Source organism: Megascapheus bottae, chromosome 2 (genome assembly GCF_031878675.1).
Source record: "Megascapheus bottae isolate mThoBot1 chromosome 2, mThoBot2.hap1, whole genome shotgun sequence".
Classification (NCBI taxonomy): domain Eukaryota; kingdom Metazoa; phylum Chordata; class Mammalia; order Rodentia; family Geomyidae; genus Megascapheus; species Megascapheus bottae.
In genome coordinates, this window is record NC_143510.1 from 2,351,506 (window position 1) to 2,371,650 (window position 20,145).

Sequence of the window (20,145 nt, forward strand, 5' to 3'; positions counted from 1 at the left end):
TATTGAATATTTTATTCTACCTTAATCAAGATAACGTCAGATCAAGTAAAATTTTGTTTATTCCATTTAATGATCCAAAATATAGCTATAAAAGTAAGGTTATTTTAAAATGCTCTCTGTTAGAAAACTATGTGTGTTTCAACTCAGGGTTTGGAACTGTCCCTGAACTGTTTTGTTCAAGGTAGCACTCTACCACTTCAGTCACAGCTCCACTTCAGGCTTTTTGGTTGTTAACTGGAGATAAGAGCTTCATGGACTTTCCTTCCAGTGGTAGCTTGGAACTACAATTCTTATATCTCAGCCTCCTGAGTAGCTAGGATTGCCTGTGCAAGCCACGTGCATTTGACTAGAAAACGCTGTAGTGACATCGATGTACATCAAGTGAACTCAGAAAATTATAAAACATTACAACTGAAAATACAGAGATGATGTGTACACATACATATTGCATGTACACTTGTGTGCACATGTACAGATATACATACATACATATAGGTATATGCACACAGCATATCTGTCTCTATATATGGGATTAAGCTGAAATAAACAACTCAAACCAAAAAAGAAAGAAATGCATATGATATAAAGAACTCAAAATATTCAATGAAACCGCCTAAAACTGCTACCTCAAATGCTTTGTATTTCAGACCTTGGAAAGAGATTTTTTTTTTTGCCTCATTCAGGATGTTTTATCATTTTTTTATTTTTTTGTGGGTCATGGGGCTTGAATTTTGCCTGGCCTGGGTGCTGTCCCTGAGCTTTTCAGCTCAAGGCTACCACCCTACCCTATAGCAAAACCCCACTTCCTGTTTTCTAGAGGTTAATTGGAGATAAGAGTCTCAGGTCCTTTTGTGCCTGGGCTGGCTTTGAGCCTTGATCCTCAGATCTCCATCTCCAGATTAGCTAGGAGTTCCCTGGTTCCAGTTTTACAACGTACATTTAGGGTTTTTTTTTTTCTTGTGTATGTCGGTCTTGGGGCTTGAGCTCGGGCCTGGGCACTGTCCTTGAGTTCTTCAGCTCAAGGCTAGCGGACTACCACTTGAGCCACAGCGCCCCTTCTGGCTTTCTGGGGGTTCACCTCCGGGCGAGGATTAACAGCCGCGAACCACCTTGGCCGGCTGCGTTTAATATGGACCCCTTTCTTTGTTCCATCCTCCCTCCCCATGCAGGTCTGTTTGCTACACTTTCTCTACAGAGTGAGCATCTACAGGGAAAAGTATTTCATTCCATGGGGTAAGGGGTGCTGGGGAGTTCTTTATTTTATCCTTAGTTTTCTGAAAGAAAAGATTGCCGGCATCTTCTGGCTCACGTTGTGTAATCCCAGCTACGGAGGAGGCTTGAGATCTGAGGGTGGAGGCTCGAAGCAGGCAACTTCCCGAGACCATTAGCTTCGATTAACCAGCAAAAAGCCGCAAGTGGAGCGGTGACTCAAACAGTAAAGCACCAGCCTTTCGCACTAAAAGCTAAGGGGCGGTGTGCCCAGGCTCTGCGTCCCCTGTACGGGAACACACACACACACACACACACACGCACACACACACACACACACACGCACACGAAACCCAACCCAGGACCAAGAAACAAAGCCGGCCCAGAGCCTTGGGACTCGGCTGGGCCCCGGGAGCGTGGGTGTGTGAGGGTGGCGAGCGGCCGGGACAGACTGGAGTCTCCGGATTATTTTCTAGCCGGATTCCAGGGCGTGGTCCGGCCGGGGAGCGAGCCCGCGGGGCTGCGGCGCGCAGGTGTGCCGCGGCAGGTGTGCCGTTGCAGGTGCGCAGCACCGTTAGCCAATGGGTGAGCGGATGGAAAGTGACCTGAGGGAGAGCGGGGCGTGGCTGTCCGGGAGTGGGCGTGGCCGGCTGTGGTGCGGGGCGTCCGCGTGGGCGGGGCGAAGAGCGGATTGTGGGCGGAGCGTGGTGGGTGGGGCGCTGGCGCTAACTGTGGGCGGAGAGTGCTGGTGGGCGCGCGGGGGCGCGGACGGGGCAAGAGCGCTAGTGGGCGGGGCGAGGATTGTGGGCGGGGCCTGGTGGGTGGAGCACTGGAGCAAACTGTGGGCGGGGAGTGCTGGTGGGCGTGGCGCGGGCGCGGACGGTGAGCCGGGAGCTCTAGTAGGTGGGACACACGAGAGAGCTGTGGGACGGGGCGCTGGGAGTGCCCGGACCGGGAGCGGGCTGCGGGAGGTGCCGCGAGAGCGGGAGTGGCGCGGCGTGGGAGCAGGTTGTGGGCGGGGCGTGGGAGAGGGCGTGGCAGCGTTCTGGGTGCCCTGCGCGCCCCGCACCGCCGCGCACCGCAGCGCCTCAGGACGCGGAGTCCGCGCACATCTTCAGCCCAGCCCGCGAGCGCCGGCGGACGCCCGGCCGAGGACTGACGGGAGGAGCCGGGTCGCGGCCGCCTCAGGTTGGGGCGCGAGGGGTGCTTTGCAGAGACCCAGGCGGCGAGGCGGCTTCTGGAGGAGTCGGAGCCAGACTCCCTACCAGGCCCTGGGCGTCCGGGCTGAGGGAGGAGCGGGGAGCCCTCGCCGAGTCGGCGGCGGCCCCTTCCACCCCGGGGGTCGCGCGCAGACCCCCCAGGCGGCGCCTCGGTGGGTCCGGAACCCCGGCCGAGAAGCCCGCCGGGTGTGGAGCACCTGCGGCGGGCAGCGTGGGGCGGCACCGCGGGGCTGCAGGCAGGCGGGCCCAGCACCATGAGCGACGAGGGCGGCTACAACTTCAGGCGGGTGGCGATCCGACGGAAGTCCAACCTCGTCTACCTGCCGCCCGGGGTGCCCCGGCCCTGGGGTCGGCCGCTGTCGCACTTCGGAAGGGCGGAGATCGCTCCCTTCAGGGGCCCGACGTCCGCCGAGGCGCCAGGTGAGTGCTGCGGTCCGGGGACTGGTGAGGCGGCGCCCGGCTCCCCCGCCCCGCCGCGGGGCGACCCCAGGCCCGCGGGCTGCGCGGGTCCCCCGCCCGCTCCGCCGGGCCGCCCTTTCCCCCCAAGGACGCTGCGCCGGCCTCGCGGTCACTTCGACGCGCACTCCGGAAGTAAAGGTATTTTTTTTCTTTTTAAAGTTTGGTGAGGAATTCATGAACACCCGTCTCTTCGGATCTTGGCAGTCGGAGCGTTGTGACATTCCTGCATTTGGGCGGAGGAGGCTGGCGCTCGTTCTGGATCTGCAGCCTTGGCTGCTGCGAGTGACCTGCCTCGGACAGGCCAGCTTTGGTGGCCCGGGTTTTGTTTTTTTTTTTTTTTTTTTCCTTTTCAAATAAGGATGCTTCAGTTCCAACCGTAGGAGAACACTGGCGAGTCTTTTTTATAAGTCCAGCAAGCCGATGACTGGGTTCGTGCTGCTGTTTTTCATAGCGATTAATTCAGAGGTCAGCAATGCAGTGTTTGCATTGCTGGATTCCCACGGAATGTTGTTTGGGAAGAAATCCCTGGGACAGTCTCTTCGAAGTCACTTCGCTTGCTTTGTTTTGTAAATGCGTTCAGTTCTCCCCCGGGGATCTTGAAACTAGAACACTTGTGGGGAGTGTGTGTGTGTGTGTGTGTGTGTGCGTGTGCGTGTGCACACGCGTGCGCACGCGCCCATCCTGGGCTTGAACTCAGGGCCTGGGCACTGTCCCTGAACTTCTTTGTGCTCAAGGCTGGCGCTCTACTACCTGAGCCACAGCGACCCCTCCGACTTTTTCTGTGTATATGGTACTGAGGAATCAAACCCAGAATGCTAGGCAAGCATTCTACCACTGAATCATATTCCCAGCCCCTTGAACGCCACTGATTTCCAATACTTTTTATTTTTAAATTTCCTTTCATACTTTATGTAACAAGGAGAGATACCTTGTACCAAACTTTAGCGACAAAACCCTTATTTAGTCAAAGGAAAGAGAAATGCTCTTTGTGTACATTTTTGTTTTGTCCTGATGAAGCAGAGCTGTTTAGATCATTTAAGTGCTTTAAGTATTGAATATTTTCAGTGTTCTGGTGTAGTCTTGGCCCGGAAGTACTAGATATATTGCAGAAAAGTATGTGGGCCATGCTTTTTAAAAAATGGTTTTAATATATTTAAGTAGTTGTACAGAGGAGTCACCATTTACCAAAGAATTTTATGAGTATATCTTGATCAGTGCCTGAGGGTGATGAATTATATATATATATATTATATATATATACTGTGTATTACATAGCAGATGAGAGAAATGGTCATTTGAGAAATATGTAGACAAGAAACTCAGTTATGGAGATTTTAGTCTCAATTTATATTCTGAGAAACTAGAGGGCTGAGCAAGTAACTTCTGAAATCCCTTCCAATTTTCTGTGTGATTTACTATAAACCTTTCATCTCAAGTAAAAATGCTTCTATTATTTTTCAAGTTATTTAACCTGCCAGTTTGTTAATCAGCTATTTTAAATTTGAGGATAATGAGCTCCCCATTATTACTACTACTACTACTACTATTACTGTTATTTGCCAGCATGGTGATTTGAACTCAAGGCCTCTTGCTTGGCTTGCAGGTTCATAGCAGGCACCATACTACTTGAGCCACAATCCATCCCAGCAGGTTATTTTGGAGATGGAGCCTCACAGACTTTTCTGCTTGAGGTTGGCTTCAAACCTTGATTATCTTAGTCTCAGCTTCCCAAATAGTTAGGATTACAGGTATGACCCACTTCTAAAGACTACATTACCATATTATCTAAACATTAACATAAGTTCATCTGACTTTGTTCCAAACCCTTTGAAGAAATGAACAAGATATGAAATGCCCTTTTACAAGGAATGATAACAGTTATCAGTCTCTATAGATGGTTTCTGTAAGGCAGCTGTGTTTTAGGAGAAAGGTTCGTTTATGCACTCATGTTTGCTTATTTTTGCAGTGTACACTTAGCTATTTTGGTTATTTGTTTACATTTATTTATGTATTTATTTATGTATTTACTTATTTGCCAGTTCTGGGTTTTGAACTTGGGTCCTGTGCACTGTCTCTAAGTTTCTTTTGCTCAAGGCTAGCACTCTACCACTTGAGCCACAGTACCACTTCTGGCTTTTTCTGTTGATGTGGTACTGAGGAATCAAACCCAGGGCTTCATGCATGCTAGGCAAGCACTCTACTACTAAACAAATATTTACTTTTTGTGCTGGTACTGGGGCTTGAACTTGGGGCCTAGAGCTTCATTTTGCTCAAGTCTAGTGCTTTTATCACTTGAGTTGCAGGGCCACTTGTGGCTTTTTCTGAGTAGTTTATTGGAGATAAGAGTCTCATGGACTTTCCTGCCTGGGCTAGTCGTGAACTGTTGACCCTCAGATTTCAGCCTTCTGAGAACCTAGGATTGCAGGTGTGAGCCCCCATTGCAAGATTATTTATTTATTTTTCATATTGTTTATTTTTAATTTCAAGAGAATACCTAGAACTTTTTCTCCCTTTTCCAGAACTGGGGCTGAAACTCAACTGTTTACACTCTCCCTTGGCTTTTTCACTCAAGACTGGCCCTCTGTGATCCTAAGGCACCCTAGTACTTGAAGAAAGAGAACCTAAGCAGCAACTTTGCTATATTTGTTACTTTTTTCAGGATCAATCTTTCTGAAACTCAAAAGCTCTTCCTGCTGTTGTTTTTGGTAGAAAACAGTAAGTTTTCTGTGAAGTAGAGACTGTTCCTCTATTCTATACCCTGGTCGGCAGTATTCAAAGAACCCTGTGGTTCTTCAACCACTTGGTGACCACACCCTCTTCAGTTTGGAGAGAGTAAAAATTAGAAAGTGCTTCCTCCTTTGATCAAATCTGCTTTCCTAAGTCTCACCAAGCCATTATTCATATATATATATATATATGGAAGGAGATACAGATATACTTATATAGATATCTATCTATCTGTATATCTATGCATACCTGTGTATTTTTGTATATTTACATGCATGTATATATGTATCTCTATATGTGCACACACATATACATATCTACATATACATGCACATGTATGTACATTCCCATAAAAAAAATCAGACTATAGTCCTGAACAGTGACAGTTCAGTCTCTAGTACTCCCAAAAGATTTATGTGTGAAAATCATACAGCTTAGATGACACTAAAATAAACATAATACAGTTGAAATGTTAACTTTTCCTCTTAAAGAAGTAATAAAAGCCAAGTGCTGGTGGCTCACACCTATAATCCTAGCTACTTAGAACCCTGAGTTCTGAGAATTGCAGTCTGAAACCAGCCTGGGCAAGAAAGTCCATAAGACTCTTATCTCCAATTAACCACTAAAAATGCCAGAAGTTTGGGGCTGGGAGTGTGGCCTAGTGGTAGAGTGCCTGCCTAGCATGCATGAAGGCCTGGGTTCAATTCCTCAGTACCACATACACAGAAAAAGCTGGAAGTGGTGGTGTTGCTCAAGTGGTAGAGGGCTAGGCTTGAGTGAAAAAGCTCTGGGACAGTGTCTAAATTCAGTCCCCAGGACTGGCATAAAAGGAAAAAAAGAAGGAACAAAAACTGAGAGGTCAGGAACTTGGAAGAGAATTAAGTTTAGCTGGGGTATGCTATATTTTTTGGTTATGAAATCCACTATTTTTAGAGTTCTCTTATGTTTGGCCCTAAATAATGAAAATAAAGTGGAACTTTACCTTTGGTCTGTGGTTGAGTGTAAAGTTCCTCTGAATAAAGTAGGAGACAGGCTTCTGAAGAATGGTGCACCCAAGTTCAAGCCCGACTTCCTCACTAGCTGGAAATTGGACCAGGCTTCTTAATTTCTGAGTTTCTTCATCTGAACAATGGAGATAATAGTAATCTGTAAGATTGCTGGAGTGTGTGCATGTGTATATGTACATACACGTGCCTTCTCACATGTGTGAATTATGTGTATTAGATGCCTACACAAAACAAACATGCTAGATAATATCACATCAAGCAGTCATTTATTTATTTTTGTTGGAGCAGAAAATGGCCAGATGTGGCTCAAGGGGTTAGAGCATTTGCCTATCAAACCTGAGGCACTTCCAAATCCCTTTGTATGTGTATATCTATATGAATACATATATATCTGTATATCTCTATGAATATATATTTATATATGTATGCATCTCTAGAGATAAGTCTATACATCTATATCTCTACATATATATATATATAAATATACATATATACATATATATCTTGAAATGGGAAAGATTTTCAGAGGAGCAGGAAGCAGGAAGATTTCTTCCAGGATTTCCTTCTAAAAGCAGTTAAAATGAGTAGTCAGGACTTTTTTTTTTTTTTTTGCCAGTCCTGGGCTTGAGCTCAGGGCCTGAGCACTGTCCTTGGGCTTTCCTCAAGGCTAGTGTTCTACTCTGAGCCACTGCACCATTTCTGGCTTTTTCTATGTATGTGGTACTGAGGAATTGAACCCGGGTCTTCGTGCATGCTAGGCAGGCACTCTACCACTAGGCCAAACTCCCAGCCCTAGTCAGGACTTTTTAAAAAATGTATTTCCAGATAAGCTTGTGACCCTAAGCACATTGAGACACTTTTGTACTCCATGTTCCCCCACTGTGGGGGTCATCTGGATAAGGAGCCTGGACTTGTTGGGGTAGGGATTGAACAGCTGTGCATCTGCCTTGGACTTTCAGGGTGCCTGCACTTGGTTTCAGTAGGTTGAAACAGTTTTCCCAGTGATGTATGTGATTTGTGCTTGTGCAGTGTGTGGGATTCTGTAAGCTTGGACAGGATATGTGTTTTGTTGTTGTTTTTTTGGTCAGTCATGGGGCTTGAACTCAGGGCCTAGGTACTATCCCTGAGCTCTTTTGCTCAGGTCTAGCACTTTACCACTTTGAGCCGCAGCACTACTACCAGTTTTCTGGTAGTTAATTAGAGATAAGAGTCTCACTGATTTTCTTGTCTGGGCTGGCTTCAAACTGGGACCCTCAGACCTCAGCCTCCTGAGTACCTAGGATAGGTGTGAGCCATCTGCACTTGCAATTTTTTTTCTTTTTTAAATAAGTATGTCAACACAGAAATGGAGGGATAAGGAGTGAACAAATGCAGCAGTGGAACTCACTAGACAGAACGTTGAAAATGAACTATACAATTTGTGGGTGAGGATGGGAGGGAAAAACTGGTAGAGAGTGTAGGAAGGGTGACATTGTTCAAGAAAAATGTACTCTGATTTATATACCTGTTACATGTTTATACATCAACTTTTTTTTTTTTTGCCAGTCCTGGGCTTGAGCTCAGGGCCTGAGCACTGTCCTTGGACTTTCTCAAGGCTAGAGCTCTACCACTTGAGCCACAGCACCACTTCCAGCATTTTCGAACCTGTGTCCTCGTACATGTTAGGCAAGCACTCTTACCATTAGGCTAAACTCCCTGCCCTGTATATCAACTTTATAACCACAGTAACAGCAACAAAACCCTATATTAGAGCTGGAAACTGATGGCTCACAACTGTAATCCCCGCTACTCAGGTGGCTGATATCTGAAGATCTGGATTCAAAGCCAGCCAGGGCAGGAAAGTCCACAAGACTCTTACCTTTAGTAAACGAACTAAAAGCTAGAAGTGGAGCTATGGCCGAAGTGGTAACCTTTGTTTAATTGGTGGTTTCCAGGCATGGATCTTCCCTTTCCTCTTCAGTTCTTCAGTCCCTGCCTATCTGGCTGCTGACTGTGGTCCTCAGGTTTTCTTTCTGTGCTGGATGGAGCCCAAGTTACTCTGTCAGGAAGTGTTCCTAAAACCTTTCAACACAAGCAACCTTGATTTCTTTTCTCAAATAAAAGATAGTCCTCTCTCAGTAGCCCAGATTCATCATGGCCTGTGTGGCTGTTGTTCCCTTGGGTGACCCAGACATCATTGCCTTCCTCCCTCTCCTCCTCTTCCCCCTCTTCTTCCTCCTCATCTCCTCTCCTTCCTCCTTCTCACCTTCCTCCTTTTCCCTAGTAGAAACTAGTTGTCTTTAACCCTCCTGATTCCTTGCCAGCCTTTCTGAAGCTATGATATGTATGTATGTATATATGTATGTATGGGCCCTGTGATCTCACTTGGTATATTCAAGGCTGGAACTCTTATCACTTGAGCTACAGCTCTACTTGTTGCTTTTTTGGTGACTAACTGGAGATAAGGGTCTCTTAGGCTTTCTTGTCTAGGCTGGCTTTGAACCTTGATCTTTAGCTCTCAGCCTTCTGAGTAGCTAGGATAACAGGTGTAAGATACTGGTGCTCAGCTTCTGTGAAACCTGATAGGGTTTCCCTTTTTCCCAGACTGCCCTGTACTGTGATTCTATTTATCCCATTGTAGTCAGGGACATGCCATTATACCCAACTTTTACTGTTGAGATAAGTGTCTCAACGTTTTTTCCCCCTGATCTGGCCTGGAACTTCTCAGTGTCAGCTTCGTATGTGGTTGGAATGACGGGCATGTACCACTCTACCCAGTTGTTGGTTGAGGTGGGAATTTTGACAGCTTTTTGACTAGGTTGGCCTTGAATAATCTTCCCAGATTGCCTCCCAAGTAGCTGAGATTATAAGCATGAACTACTGTTCCTGGTAGTTTTTTGAAGCAAAAACTCATAATGAAAGTACTTTCTTCTGCTTGTTGACCAACCAGTTGCACAGAGGGCACTATCCAATGGACTTACTTAAAAAAGACCAAGGGACTTAGTCTGGTGACTGAGATCTGAAAACGGTGGTTTGAAGCCAGCCTGGAAAGGCAAGCCCATAAGAATGTTATCTGCAATTAACTACCACAAAGGCAGTGACCTTGTGACTCAAGTGGTAGCGCACTAGCCTTGAGTGAAAAGCTTGGGATAATGTCCAAGCCCCAACACTGGCAAATACACCTAGACACACACACACACACACACACACCCCAAAAACAGTTTCAGGGGCATCATTGAGGCAGGATCAGAGTGGGGATTTAGTACATGGTTCTTGCAGACAAAGATAAGACTGCAAACTTCTAATACTTAGAATATCACTATCTCTTAGTATGAGTCACCAAGTCTAAATTATATGCTTTTTAAAAAACATCTTTGAAAGTGATATACTTCTTGTAGTTGATAGTATGTGTCTTAAAAATCATGTGACACTGACAGTAGCCAAACACATGATGTAACAGTGGAATCTCCTTCCCCTATATCTTTATAGCTGATAAAAGCTAATAAAAAATAGTGTGACATTGAGCTATGGATCAGCCTAAATTTTAAAATACTTTTGTATAATATTGCTTCAGTAAATTTAGATGATTAAATATGACCTATTAATAATCACAGTATATACCCAGAAAGCTGACAGTTCCCCTGTCTACTCTGCTAAAATCTGCTGCATGTGAATATTGCTTCTAGCTTTTTGCTACTTCCTTAGTCTTCTTAATTATAAGCTTGAGGGTCATAATAATAGCAGCTATCATTTACTGAGGACTTCAAGTCAGATAGTCTACTGTCGCTACGTGTATGAACTTGCTATATATTACCACAAGTGCAAACTATGATTCCCCTTGAATAGAAGAGGCACCCAGAGCCCAGACAGGGAAGTAATTTGTTCAAGTTCACATGGCTAGAAGGTGGAAGAAGTCAGGATTTCAACCTATGTTCATAACCTTTGTACATTTCTCTGGCTTCCTTCTCCAGTGCTGGGGATCAAATCCAGGACACCATTAATGATGGACAAGCATTCTACTACTCAGCTGTTTGTCTGTTTGAACAGTGCTGGGAATTGAACTCAGAGTCTAATATCCTAGGCAGTAGCTCAATCATTTTAGCTTCAACTGTGGCCCTGTCATGGATTTTTTTTTTTTTTTGTGGGTCATGTGGCTTGAACTCTGGGTTTGGGCGCTGTCCCTGTGTTCTTCAGGTCAAAGCTATGCCCTACCCCTGAGCCACAGCACCACTTCCCCTTTTCTAGTGATGAATTGGAGATAAGAGTCTCAAGGCTTTGCAGTGCCTGGATCCTCAGATCTCAGCCTCTTAAGATTACAGGCATGAGCTACTGCGCCAGCGCTGTCATGGATTTCTTACTGCCAGTTTCTCTGAATATATGGATAATGATTAATGATATTTCATAATGGAAGAAATATTTTTCCAGGGTATTCTTTTTGTGTGTGGTAGTGGTATTGTGGCTTGAACTCAGAGCTCTGCATTCATGCTTCACTTTCTTATTTGTGCCAGATACTCTGCTACTGAAATTATACTTCCAGACCTCCATGTTGCTAATTATTTTGGAGATGGAGTTTCATGGACTTGCTGGCTAGGCTGGCGTTGAATCACAACTTTCTGGATCTCAGCTTCCTGAATAGTCAGGATTACAGGTGTGAGTCACCAGAACCTATCTACATGATACGTTTTTTTCTTTTACTTTTGCCAGTCCTGGGGCTTGAACTCTGAGCCTGGGCACTGTCCCTGAGCTTTTTTTGCTCAAGGCTAGCACTCTACCACTTGAGCCACAGCACTACTTCTGGCTTTTTCTGTATATGTGGTACCGAGGAATCAAACCCTAGGCTTCGACCACTAGGCCATGCTCCCAGCCGAGGAGCCATTTTCAAGTAAAAGATTCTGAAAGTGGAACACTATAAAGATCTTCTAGATTCTTGCTGAGAACCAGGCTTTTGGGAAAGCTCACAAAATACTTCAGAGTTCTCTACTATTTTCTAGGGATTCTTTTGACTAGATACAGCCAATCATTTGTAGGGTGATATGTTCTTAGTAAACTTTGAAGTTATATATTTATTTGTAATATCCTATTTTATTTTAATTAATTTTTAATTTACTTTTGTGCCTGTATTGGGGCTTGAACTCAGGGTCTCACACTTTTACTTTTCATTCAAGGCCTGTGCCTTTTCACTTGAGCCTGACCTCTACTTTCATCTTCTTGCTGGGTAATTGGAAGTAAGTATCTCAGGGGCTGAAAACTGTTCAGATGTTAGCCTTTTGAGTACCTAGGATTAGAAGAACAGGCCAACACCAACATTGAGCTAAGTATCCTTTTAACTTTATCTGTTCTGCAAAGTAACAAAAACAGCCCCCCATCCCCCAAAAACCAAACCAAAACAAACAAAACCAGATAAAACTGTACCTTTCCTCTTCTACTGGTCAATAAATGATCATGGATGGGTGTGTGTATGTGTGTGTGTGTGTATGTATATGTGTAAAGATAATATATTGATATCCTATTGGTAAATATTGGCCAGAAATATTGAAAGGAATTATAACCTCCAAGTCCTTTAACATCTTTTTTTTTAAATGCATTACAGTTTTACTAACCCTCTCCCCTCTTTTTTGTGTGTGTGCTGCCAGTCCTGGAGCTTGAACTCATAGCATGGGCATTGTCCTTGAGCTTTTGTACTCAAGGCTAATAACACTCTACCACTTGAGCCACAGCTCCACTTCTGGCCTTTTTTTTTGGTAGTTTATTGGAGATAAGAGTGTCACTGACTTTTCTGTCTGAGCTGGCTTTGAACCATGATCCTCAGATCTCAGTCTCCTGAGTATCTAGGACTACAGTCATGAGCCACTAACACTCACTGTGTAATGAAAAGTTAGGTAAGATTATTCTTCTCTCCTGCCCTCAGAGATGCTGGTCTCTGGACTGAGAACTGAAGTGAAGTTGTTCTGTGGTTCTTGAAAATGGCACCCTGGGTCTATTGCCTTAAAACAGAAAACAAAAAAAAAAAACAAAAAAACCCAACAAAAAACCTACAAAACAGTGAAAAGAGGGGAAGGAAGGGTTTGGAGGAAGGAAGAAGACCCTGCCAATGCCGGCACCCTTTATTCCAAGTCCTGGAGGCTCCCCCAGTGGAAGCTGGTTTTTCATAGTGAGCTAATAGCACATCCAAGCTTTGCAACCCAGCAACTAGCTTGTGTGTTGTTTCCCTGGCAGATTTGCTTTTGCAGCATCATGGGCTTTGTAAAGACAAATGAAGCAGCCCAGACAGGGGAAAAAAAGAAATCCCGGAAACTCATCTCCAGTGAACCAGCAAAATAGCTGGAGGTGAAGCTCAAGTGGTAGAGCCCCAGCCTTGAGGAAAAAAAGCCAAGTGAGAGCACAGGGCCACAGGTTCAGGTTCAAATATTGCACCAAAAAAGAGAAAGAAATTGGTTGTAAATGTGAGTAGTAGGAGGCGGGAGTGTGGCTTAGTGGTAGAGTGCTTGCCTAGCATGCACAAAGCCCTGGGTTCAATTCCTTGGTACCACATACATAGAAAAAGCTGGAAGTGGTGCTGTGGCTCAAGTAGTAGAGTGCTAGCCTTGAGAAAGACCAGGGACAGTGCCCAGGCCCTGTGTTCAAGCCTCAGGATTGGCAAAAAACAAAATCAAAACAATGTAACGGTTGGTAGGTGCTTGAGGATGTGAAAAACAAACAAGCCTGGTTTAGGGAATCACAAAGGTCTATCTTATCAGACAGCAAAGGGATAGACATATTTTTAGATCCTAAAATAAACATCCAAAGCTTCACGTAAATCTAAATTTAACCAAATATTGCTTCAATTCTTGTTGAGTGAATATGTGAAATCCTATGGTATGTTCCATTTTCAGCACCCACATGCTGGATCACCTTGACACATGAAAGCCTAGTTTAAGCTGGATGTAGTGGCTCACGCCTGTAATCTTAGCTACTCAGGAGGCTGAGAGCTGGAGGATCGTGGCTCAAAGCCAGCTCTGGCACTGAAGACCATGAGACTCATCTCCAGTTAACCACTAGTAAACCAGAAGTGGCGCTGTGGCTCAAGGGATATGGCAGTAGCCTTGAGCTGAAGAGCTCAGTTACAGAGTCCCATTACCGACCAAAGGAAACAAACAAACAAAAAAAACCTAGTTTAAAAGCTGGGCATTGGGGCCGGGAGTTTGGCCTAGTGGTTAAAGTGCTTGCCTAGCATGCATGAAGACCCGGGTTCGATTCCTCGGTACCACATATAGAAAAAAGCCAGAAGTGGTGCTGAGGCTCAAGTGGTAGAGCTCTAGCCTTGAGAAAGTCCAAGGACAGTGCTCAGGCCCTGAGCTCAAGCCCAGGACTGGCAAAAAAAAAAAAAAAAAAAAAAAAAGGCAGGGCATCTGTGACTCACACCTGTAATCCTAGCTACCTAGAAGGCTGAGACCTGATGATCTCAATTTGAAGCCAGCCTTGGAAGAAGTATCTGTGAGACTCCTACCTCCAATTAACTACAAAAACAAGGCAGACGTAGAGTTGTGGCTCAACTAATAGAGCCTTGAGCAAGGATGCACAGGGACAGCACCCAGACCTTGATTTCAAGCCCTACAACTGTGACACACACACACAGGCTGAGATATGAGAACCACAGTTCAAAGCCAGCAGGAAAGTCCTCTTGTTTAGCTAGCAAAAATCCAGGATGTGAAATTGTGGCTCAAGTGGTAGAATGCCAATCTTACTAAAGGACAGCGCCATGGTTTTAGGTTCAAGTACCAGTACTAGCACACAGAAAACCAAAGAACTACCTAACATCAGAAAAACCTTGTTTATCCTCCACTCTCTCCTCCTTTCCTCAAGTTTTTTTTTTTTTTTTTTTTTTTTGCCAGTCCTGGGCTTGAGCTCAGGGCCTGAGCACTGTCCTTGGACTTTCTCAAGGCTAGAGCTCTACCACTTGAACCTCAGCACCACTTCTGGCTTTTTTCTATGTATGTGGTACCAAGGAATCGAACCCGGGTCTTCATGCATGCTAGGCAAGCACTCTACCACTAGGCCAAACTCCCGGCCCCTTTCCTCAAGTTTTTAAAGCTGATTTGTACATTTTTCAAAATAATATTCCTTTAAGTTTACCTAGCACATTTGAGATGCTTCAACTTAAAAGTGTATTATCTATAACTCTGAAAGCATACTGTTTTAGATAACATTAATCAATAGATATACTAATACATCAATATAGACATGACTCTTATCACTGCTGTTTTTTCATATATTTTTATTGTAATTAATAGAAGGGTTACATTATATTCATCAGATAGAAGGTGCATTACTTCACAAATATTGATACCCTTTCTCATGTCATGGCACTGCTGTTTTTTTGAGAGAAAGTTTAGACTTTGGACATTTCTACCATAGGTGCTAGATGGGGTGCATTAAAAAAAAATACAAGCCTGTTGGCCAAGCAAACAGGATGAGTATCATATAATATATTTAAAGCAAATTACACATCAAGCTGGGCCTTATCTCTAGCCTTTCGCAGCTGGTTCTTTCCTTTCTTTTTGGTCTTGGTTCTGGAGCTTGAACTCAGGGCCTAAGCACTGTCCCATGGCTTTTTTTTGCTAAGGATTAGCCACAACTCCACTTCTGGCTTTCTTTGTTGCTGTTGTTGGCTCACAGACCTCCCTTCTGAGGCTAGCTTTCCTCAGATTTCAGCCTCCTGTGTAGCTGGGACCACAGGTGCGAGCTACCAGCTCCGTTGTTGTTCTTCTAATTAGTGTGACACTATAAAACTTCCAAAATGATGGGGAACACTCATGTTGATCTCTTCGGACTCTGTGCTCTGTGCTTCTAGTCCATGAGAGAGTAATTTTGTAACTAAAACAAGTAGGCTGAGGTGAGCAGTTTGTGCTGGGCAGGGTGGCCTAGTTCTGCCCAGAGAGGCTGCTGCAGGCTCAGGGTGTTTGGGAGTTTGAGGCCAGCCTGAGCAGCAAGGGGATCTCAGCCCTCCCAATACCACAAACGTGTGGGTGCGCACACACACACACACACACACACTATAAACAGCCTTCTCCATATGGAATACTGAACATCCATTCTTTCCTGTCTTTCAGTTGGGTAAATTCCATACACATGAAAGTAACTTTGGGTGCCTAAGCTAAATTTATTTTTTAGCTTTCAGGAAGCTGTTGGGCCTTTTCAAAGAGGAAAGCTTTAATTACACTGTCTTTTACAGGAAGGTCCTTGCTTTATGTGTGTGGATTTCATGTACATGGGTCTACTCTGAGTATAATTAACTGAATTTCCCTGCCAGTGCTTAAACTAGCAAAGTTGGAATGTATTTGAATTTTTGTAGAGATGGACATTTAGAATATGATCACCTTGTGAACAAGGTTAAAATGTATTCTGACCCTTGCATCTTCACTGAATCTATTCTGTCTAGGAATCTGAGTAAAGAATAATACCGAGGGGCCGGGAGTTTGGCCTAGTGGTTAAAGTGCTTGCCTAGCATGCACGAAGACCCGGGTTCGATTCCTTGGTACCACATACATAGACAAAAGCCGGAAATGGTGCTGAGGCTCAAGTGGTAGAGTGCTAGCCTTGAGAAAGTCCAAGGACAGGGCTTAGGCCCTGAGCTCAAGCCCAGGATTGGCAAAAAAAAAAAAAAAAAAAAAAAACTGATTATTTAACAACTCAAATGCATTGATGAGTGATAGAAATTTTTGTTTTGAAGGCCAGGAGTGTGGCCTAATGGTAGAGTGCTTGGCTAGCAGACATGAAGCCCTGACTTCTATTCCTCAGTACCAGATAAACAGAAAAAGCTGGAAGTGGTGCTGTGGCTCAGGTGGTAAGGTGCTAGCCTTGAGGAAAACAAGCTCAGGGACAGTGCCCAGGCCCTGAGTTCAAGCCCCAGGACTGGCAAAAAATGCTACTCTCAGAACAGAATTTTTTTCTTTTACTAGTCCTCTACCACTAGGCCATGTTCCTGGCCCCTTTTTTTCTTTTTAAATATGGAGCTGAACTCTTGTTCAGCTTGCTGGTGCTCTACCACTTGGGTCATAGATTTTGTGCCTAGATTGGCTTCAAACTGTGATCTTCTGGCTCTGTCTTTGGGTAGCTAGGATTACAGATCCTAGCTTCATTTCTTTCTTTCTATTTTTTTTTTCCAGTCCAGGGGCTTGAACTCAGGGCCTAGGCACTGTCCTTGGGTTTTCTCAAAGCTTGTGCTCTACCACTTGAGCCACAGCATCACTTCCAGCTTTTTTCTGTGTATGTGGTACAGAGGAATCAAAACTGGGTCTTTGTGCATGCTAGACAAACTCTGTACCACTGTGCCAAACTCCCAGGCCCTTGGCTTCATTTCTTTTTGTGTTCTTTTTTTTAAAGACAGGGTCTTGTTATGTACTTGGTCTGTAGTGTAGACTGTCCTGGGACTCACCATCTTCCTGTCTCAGCCTCCCCAGTGCAGTAGGACAAAGCTGCTTGACAAACCTGGCTATAGTGAGATAGGCCTAGACTCAAATCTGATGTGTCCCACTTCACAGATTTGGATGAGTCAACTCCTTGAGGCTATTTAGTTATAAAATAAGGGTATAAAATTTATTTCATAAAATTACAAAGGAGTAAATATAGAACAGTGTGTGTAAAACTTGGGTGTGGCCAGGCTCCAGTGGTTCATACCTGGAATCCTAGTTATTCAGCAGTCTAGAACCTGGGGGATTGTGATTAGAGACCAGTCCAGGCAGTAAAATCTTTTAGATTCCATCTCTAAAAGTAACTAGCAGAGTGCCTGGCTGGAGGTGCAGCTCAAGTGGTAAAGCACACTCGCTCAGCCAGTAAGTTGAATGAGTGCAAACCCCAGTACTATTAAGCATTTTTTTTAAACCATTAAGAATAACAAGACAGGGCCGGGAGTTTGGCCTAGTGGTTAAAGTGCTTGCCTAGCATGCATGAAGACCCGGGTTCGATTCTTCAGTACCACATACATAGAAAAAAGCCGGAAGTGGTGCTGAGGCTCAAGTGGTAGAGCTCTAGCCTTGAGAAAGTCCAAGGACAGTGTTCAGGCCCTGAGCTCAAGCCCAGGACTGGCAAAAAAAAAAAAAAAATAACAAGACACTAAATAAAAACATACTATATGATTCACTTAGTACTTTATGGGATTGCTTATTTTTGCCAGTCCTGGGGCTTGAACTTAGGCCTGGACACTGTCCTTGGGCAATTTTTGCTCACTGCTAGCGCTTTGCCACTTGAGCCACAGTGCCACTTCGACTTTTTCTGAGTATGTGGTACTGAGGAATTGAACACAGGGCTTCATGCAAGCTAGGAGAACACTCTGCACTAGGCTACTCTCCTGGCCCAGGATTGTTTATTTTTTTGCATAATTTTTAACTTAAAATTATTTTGGAGTAGCTGTACAGAGGGGTCTCATGTCAACATGTCAGTTTAAACACAATGCATCTTGATCCCTGTCAACCCTCTTTCATTCTCCTCCAACCCCTCCCTTCCCTTCAAGTTACCTGGTTTTGTTTTCACATGTGGACACTGAGCATTATGACTCTATTTGCCTACCCTTCCTCTCTTCATTCATCTGTCCCTGCTCTTTTGACTCCCCCTCCCACCGATAAAGCCTGTTTCATCTTCCTAGAATTCATTCTGCTAAACTGTAAATTTGTTGTTCAAAGGAGTTATATCATTGAAATCCTTCCCAGTGTATGCTATGTTTTAGAACAGAATAAATTCCTTTGTCATTCACAGTTAAAGAGCTCTGCTGATAGCCAGGTTCTGTGGTACTTGTCCACACCCTCCACACTTACGAGGCTAAATCCAGAGAACCACTTGAGCTCAGAAGTTTGAAACCAGCATAGGCAACATTGTGAGACTTTTGAAAATAAAAGTAAATTTGCCTAACCATCAGCTTGGAAGCTGGTAAGACTGGTAACCCCCAACCCCACCCCTGCCATTCTTCAGTGGTCCTAGACTTCCAGCGAGGTCCTTGTTTTGTAAATTGTCACATTCCACCGAAAGAGTAGACTACATTAAGGCAAGAAATAGTTAGGCGTGTATTGTCAACAAAACCTATTCTGGAAGCATGGTACTGTTAGGAATCAAAACGCTAAGCTAGGGTCTGTGACTCAGGAGGCTGAGATCTGAGCATCACAGTTGAGCCTGGGCAGGAAAGTCTGTGTCATCTCCAGTTAATTAACTAAAAGTCAAAGTGGAAGTATGGAAAGCTAAGAGAAGGCATGAAACCCCCTGAGTTCAAGCCCTAAAACAGACATTAATAATAATAATAAAACCAAAAGCAACAAAAAACCAGAATGACAGTAAATAACTCTGCCTTCAATTTCATATTTGATTTTTTTTTTGTTGCTAGTCCTGGGGCTTGAATTCAGGGCCTAAGCACTGTCCTTGGGCTTTCTCAAGGACAGAGCTCTACTATTTGAGCAACTTCCAGCTTTTTCTATGTATGTGGTACTGAGGCATCAAACCCAGGTCTTTGTGCATGCTAGGCAAGCACTCTACCACTAGGCTGAACTCTTGGCCCATGTTTGATTTTTTTTTTTTTCTGACAAAATTTTGAAGCGAAATATATTGAAAGGGCCTGAAAGCAAATTAAACTAACAACAACAACAAGAACAAGTAAAGGCAAAAAGATTTTTCTACGAAAACAAAAAGCTCTTTGGAAGACTGGCTTTGATGCAGTCCTGTGGAACTCTGAACAATATTTGACAAGAATTCTCTCTTCAGAAGTGCTTACTTGTGGCAAAGCGCAAAGCTCAGTGTGGGTGGCATTTCTTCAGGGTTTAGCAGAAAGTCTTGCCAGTCTTTAATTCACTGTCGATTTGTAACCTTTGAAATGTTTTCTCCTAAATTGATTCACAAACAGAAACAACTGATTTCCTGCAAAGGCCTTTAACAGAAGTTCAGCCAATGGGAGTCCAGGAGCAAATGTAAAGTTCCTGTAACTTTCTGGGAAGACCTGTGGGTGTGTTCATGAGCAGCAGAGGAAAGAATGTGGGACTAGCAAAGTGTGAAGGTTGTTCAAAGGTCTTTCAGGAGGTGGGGAGCCCTGTACTTGTCCAGGGAGTGCCAGGGAAGAAGGAAGTACCTGCTAAAACCATTTAGTAAACTATCTGTTCACTCCTTGTGAACAAAACTCATCTTAAAGAAATAGAATAGGATCTGCAAATGTGGGAGGCAGGAGCCACACATCCAGCTTGTTGAATACTTTTTTTTCTTTTTTTTTTGGTGGGCCATGGAGCTTGAACTCTGGGCCTGGGCGCTGTCCCTTCAGCTCAAGGCTACTACCCTACCCCTGAGTCTGGGCTCTGTCCCTGAGCTCTTCAGCTCAAGGCTACGGCTCTGACCCCTTGAGCCAAGCCCCACTGCCCATTTTGTAGAGATTTATTGGAGAAAAGAGTCTCCTGTTCTTTAGTGCCCAGGCTAGCTTTGTACCTCGATCCTCAGATCCCAGACTCCTGAGTAGCTAGGATTGTGGGCCACAATCCAGGCATGCCTGGCTTTGAATGCTTTTAAAAGCCTGCTTTGGCTGGGTTCTAGTGGTTCAC

The 20,145-nt window shown here is 44.5% G+C and overlaps 1 protein-coding gene across 1 annotated transcript in view; it reads left to right on the forward strand.

The window, feature by feature from the left end:
• Positions 1 to 2,683: 2,683 nt before the first annotated feature.
• Fgd4 (FYVE, RhoGEF and PH domain containing 4) overlaps positions 2,684 to 20,145 on the forward strand; it is a 177,407-nt gene continuing 159,945 nt past the window's right edge. Inside the window, exon 1 of the mRNA XM_090319510.1 lies at positions 2,684 to 2,849. Within this exon, the coding sequence (XP_090175636.1) occupies positions 2,684 to 2,849 (166 nt within the window). The remainder of the gene's footprint in view (positions 2,850 to 20,145) is intronic.